Source organism: Sarcophilus harrisii, chromosome 1 (assembly GCF_902635505.1).
Source record: "Sarcophilus harrisii chromosome 1, mSarHar1.11, whole genome shotgun sequence".
In the NCBI taxonomy this organism is placed as follows: Eukaryota; Metazoa; Chordata; class Mammalia; order Dasyuromorphia; family Dasyuridae; genus Sarcophilus; species Sarcophilus harrisii.
Window position 1 is genome coordinate 331,531,058 of NC_045426.1, and position 3,364 is coordinate 331,534,421.

A 3,364-nucleotide genomic window follows, 5' to 3' on the forward strand; every position below is an offset into this window, starting at 1 on the left:
TTGGGTCTTTGTTATTCATTGTACATCAGTTCATAGAGGTCCTCCAATATTTCTTAAACTTCTTTATATTGTTTCTAATGAAAAAATGATTTTTCATTGCCTCATATCACAATTTGCTAATTCATTCTCCAATTAATAGACACTTCTTTCCTCCTCCTATTCTATAGGATATGTTTATATCCTATAAAAGTTAGCTTTTACAAATGACATAGCCAGATATAATAAATGTGTGTATATACATACATATATATGTGTGTGAGCATATATGTATATATATATATAGATAGATAAATTTATATAATATGCATAATAAATATGTACAATAAGACAGGTGGCATAGTGGATTGAGTATTGGGCCTAAAGTAAAATATTCATATTCATCAGTTCAAATGTAGTCTCAGACACTTACTAGCTATGTAACTCTCAGCCAGTGATTTAATTCTGTTTGCCTCAGTTCTTTATCTGAAAAATTAACTGGAGAAGGAAATGATACTCCAGTATTTTCACCAGGAAAACTCCAAGTACTGTCACAAAGATTTGGACATTACTGAAACAACTGAACAACAGCAGCAAAATGTGATTTTGGAGGAAATCAACTGTCTGAGAATTAATGACAATTGATAATTGTCATTTTCAATTTGAGTTATATCTTGCCAACACAGAAGGTAGTCTTCCCAGTGCACTGAGCCATTCAGGAAAACAAAATTTAAATGTTTCCTATTAATCAACAAATAATTGTTAAGTACAATTTATATTCTTAAACCTTGAAGTTAACACAAGATACATGCATGATATAAAATGAATTATACTCCCAAGAATTCTAAATAAAATCTAATTAGAGAAACTAAATGAGCATGTATGAAATGGATCAAGATTTTACAAGAGTGCATAACCAAATAGCATCTCTATAAACTTTAGTTGTAGTCAGTGTTGATGGAAAAAATAAGACATGATTTTCACCTTGAAAACTGATTAGAATTGACATTTCTGTTAAAAAATAAAAAAGAAGCATGTTCTTGGTAAGCAACCATAAGTACATATTCCCAGAATTGGAAATCAACTATAGATAGATGAATGAATGGATAGATCTATCTATCTGTGTTTGTGTATGTAGGTATATATATATATATTTATACACACAGCTAAAGAGAGAAAGAGACACAGAGATATTAATGATGAAATAAAGCTAAGAGGAATAATGTTTTTATTTGTGGTTATTTAGAAGGAAGAAAGTTGAATAAATTAAGTGGGGTCAAGTTATAGAATGATTTCACAACTTAAAGAGACTTAATAACATCACAAAATGTGGAAATGGTAATGAATCTATGCAGCCACATCCTGCAGTGAATAAAATATTGTCCTTGGAGTCAGGAAGATCTAAGTTGAATTGTACCTTAGACATTTTACCCAGTGTGTGACCCTAAGCAAGCATTTAACTTCTGGAATCTTTCAATTGGTCACAAGTCACACCTTTCTCACAAAGTTGATGTGAGGATCAAGTATGATAAATTGTGTAAAACATTTATTAACTTTTTAAAAATAGATAAAAGCTATCCTTATCATTATTATCATCTCAGAAGTCATTTAGATTTCTTAGAGTAGAAGCTTCTCCTCCAACACTTCTAATTCCCCAAAAGAGGTTACTCAAGTCTACTTGGAGATTTTCAGTGAGGGGTAACTTATTACTTCTCAGTGAAATCCATTCCACTTGGATGAAGCTCTGATTTCTGGAAAAGTTTGCCTAGCATTGCTTTTAACTTCTACCTTTTTTGTTCTTAGCTTCAGCATCAACATTCTACTAATTTAGATCTTAAATGCTTTATGTTTCCAAACAGAAAAAAGTTTTATATTGTCTATTTTTCATTATAGTCCCCTCCATGACTATTCTTTACCATAGGTGATTGTGGAAAGGTATATCAGTGCAAAAGAAAAACAATCAGGCTTTGAAAAGTAAATTCTTAATGTGGGTAGTTCCCCTCCTCCTTATATGACGTTTATTACAGTCTCTCATGTTCTCTGTGAGAAGATATTTTTGCTGAGCTTTATCACAGCTGCTTTCACATCCTTGTTCCTCAGACTGTAAATGATGGGATTCAGCATAGGAATGACCACAGCATAGAAGAGAGCAATCAGTTCATCTGTTGCATGGGAGTCTTTGGACTCTGGCTTCATGTACATGAAGGTGATAGTTCCATAAAACATAATCACTACAGTCAGATGGGAAGAGCAGGTAGAAAAGGCTTTTTTTCTTCCCTCAACAGAATTGATTCTCAAGATGGTAAATAGAATGAAAAAGTAGGAGATGAATATGAATACCACTGGAATCACTATTATAAAAATATTTGATATCACCATTATAATCACATTGAGAGAAATATCTTCACAGGCCAATTTCAACACAGCCAGGATCTCACATGTGAGATAGTCAATGACGTTCCCACAAAATGTCAGACGCATAACTAGGGAGGTTTGTATCACTGAAGTCAACCCACCTGCCATCCAACAACCAGTCACCATCTTCACAGAAAGGCCCTTGTTCATGATAATTGTATATCTCAGAGGATTGCAAATGGCTACATAACGATCAAATGCCATTACAGAAAGGAGCACACACTCTGTGGATCCCATGGCAAAGGAAAAGAACATTTGTAATCCACATCCAATGAAGGAAATAGATTTTTCCTCTGAAAGGAAATTCACAAGTAACAAGGGAATGGAAGAAGATGTGTAGCAGATGTCCAAAAAAGAAAGATTACTGAGGAAGAAATACATGGGAGTGTGGAGGTGAGAGTCCAGGATGCTGATTGTAATGAGAAAACTGTTGCCCATCAGGATTACAATGTACATAATAAGGCATAACAGAAAGAAAACCATATAAAAGACAGGATAGCCAGCAAGACCATGAAGAAAGAACATAGTCACAGAGGTCTTATTGTGTGTTTCCATTTGTTCTCTATCTTCCACCTACAACATTTCAGATAAGAAGACAAAGCACCAACTTTACCATACTACAATTAATTCAAATATGATTTTAACTTTTGGGAATCCTATATTTAACACATTTCTATAGATGCAAAACATCCAGTAACCAAATGAAATTTTGCACAGTAGCCCTATCTTCATACTAATATTTCCAAAGCACCTTCACTTTCAACCTAGTGATGGCTTGATGTGTATTCACAGAGTTGTGTTTGTGTTTGTGTGTGTGAAATACTGCTAGGATTTCAAATTGTCATTGGCTTTGGATTCATGAAGAGCGGTGATTCTGACAATAGGATTGGCATTCCTTCCATTGCATCACCTAACTGCTCCTGGTAGGATTTACTAATTGTTTCATCAGATCAGCTCTTGATTATCATGTGAA

General features: G+C 33.8%; 1 protein-coding gene across 1 annotated transcript; it reads right to left on the reverse strand.

The window, feature by feature from the left end:
- Positions 1-1,994: 1,994 nt before the first annotated feature.
- LOC100924552 (olfactory receptor 13D1-like) lies at positions 1,995-2,946 on the reverse strand. Its single transcript, XM_003762773.2, has one exon. The coding sequence runs from the start codon at positions 2,944-2,946 to the stop codon at positions 2,008-2,010; it is 939 nt and encodes a 312-aa protein (XP_003762821.1). The 3' UTR covers positions 1,995-2,007.
- Positions 2,947-3,364: the final 418 nt, after the last annotated feature.